At 35.9% G+C, this 1,296-nt stretch overlaps 1 protein-coding gene across 1 annotated transcript in view; it reads right to left on the bottom strand.

Annotated features, from left to right (window-relative positions):
- The window catches only part of ALG6 (ALG6 alpha-1,3-glucosyltransferase), a 45,676-nt gene extending 44,644 nt beyond the window's left edge, over window positions 1-1,032 (bottom strand). The window contains exon 1 of the mRNA XM_019628197.1: window positions 944-1,032. Within this exon, the coding sequence (XP_019483742.1) occupies window positions 944-998 (55 nt within the window). The 5' untranslated portion in view covers window positions 999-1,032. The remainder of the gene's footprint in view (window positions 1-943) is intronic.
- Between the last annotated feature and the right edge of the window lie 264 nt (window positions 1,033-1,296).

Genomic DNA, 1,296 nt, shown 5'->3' with positions numbered 1-1,296 from the left:
AATAGAATAAAGGTTAGTGCCAAATATTTAGCCGACCTCTATTTTAAATGCTCCAAACTCTGACTAGGGCACAGCCAACCTAGTTACAGAGGGTTCAATACGAAGTTCTCCTATGAAACTGTCTCATAAAGGAGTTATATGAAAAGCAGTGACCCCCAAAGCCATCAACAGGAACAATATGAAGACTCTGTACAAGCAAGCTCTAATAAAAAAATCTAGCAGGCATCCACTAACATCAATAAATAATGTCATCAATTATTATCAGAACATGTTCCACAAAATGACCCAAGCATGAATTTCTGTGAAGATATAACCACAGCTAACATTTATTGAGAGCTCATTATATTGCAGGCACTGGTCTAAGTTCTTTACATGTATCATTTTATTCAATCCTCATAATAACCTGGTGAAATATGTTTTCTATTATTTCCATTCTACAAGTGATAAAACTGTAGCAGAGAAAGTTAAATAATCTGCCAAAGGTCACATTGCTAGTAAATAAACAGTAGAGCCCGGAACTGAATGCAGGCAGTCTGACTCTAGCACCTGTACTTTTCACCACTCAGCTACTCCTTTCTGACGTTCCATACGTCCCTAATGGAGAAATTTTGCGAAACCTCCAGAGGAAATACGTTTAGCCTATAAGCTTCCACAGTTTATGTCCAGAGGAGCTTCTAAGGCATGAAGTGCTCTGTATTCAAAGTTCTAGTTCAGTACCATAGTCTAGCTGGTAACTGAGCATATGGGTAACCTTCAGGAATATGAAATTTCAAAATGGGCCTACAATATGCACGGTAATTCATGTATGTGACATCAGTGTACGGCAAGATGAGGCAGCTTGGGATGAAAAAAAAATAGTAGTATCATTTTCCTTTTAAATATCTTCAAATAATCTGTTAATTGACTATGATATATAATAAAATCAAGTTAAAATTATCCATACCATTGTTTGATTGGTAAATTAAAAGTAATTTCTTGCCAGTGTCTCTGAGCTTCATAATCACCAAACATAGGGGGCTTTCCAGCACCTAAGATGAAAAGTAATAAAGAGCAAAACAACAGTATACTTTAGTATATCAGGGTTTTTATTTCCTTATTAAAATTTTCTAAATTATAAAGGTAGTGTAGGTAATGGAAAAAAACACAGAAGTTACAAAAAAAAAAAAAATCAGAGATGAGGTCTAAATCCTAGCACAGCTAGGACACTGAGTCACTGTGTGATCTTAGGCAACACTTAACCTCCCTAAGTCAGCACATTAAAAACAGGATCAATACTACTCACCCAGAGGACTACTG

The sequence above is a fragment of the Hipposideros armiger genome, unplaced genomic scaffold (assembly GCF_001890085.2).
Source record: "Hipposideros armiger isolate ML-2016 unplaced genomic scaffold, ASM189008v1 scaffold_755, whole genome shotgun sequence".
Classification (NCBI taxonomy): domain Eukaryota; kingdom Metazoa; phylum Chordata; class Mammalia; order Chiroptera; family Hipposideridae; genus Hipposideros; species Hipposideros armiger.
Note: the sequence above shows the minus strand (reverse complement) of the source record. Positions and strands in the feature narration are given on the sequence as shown.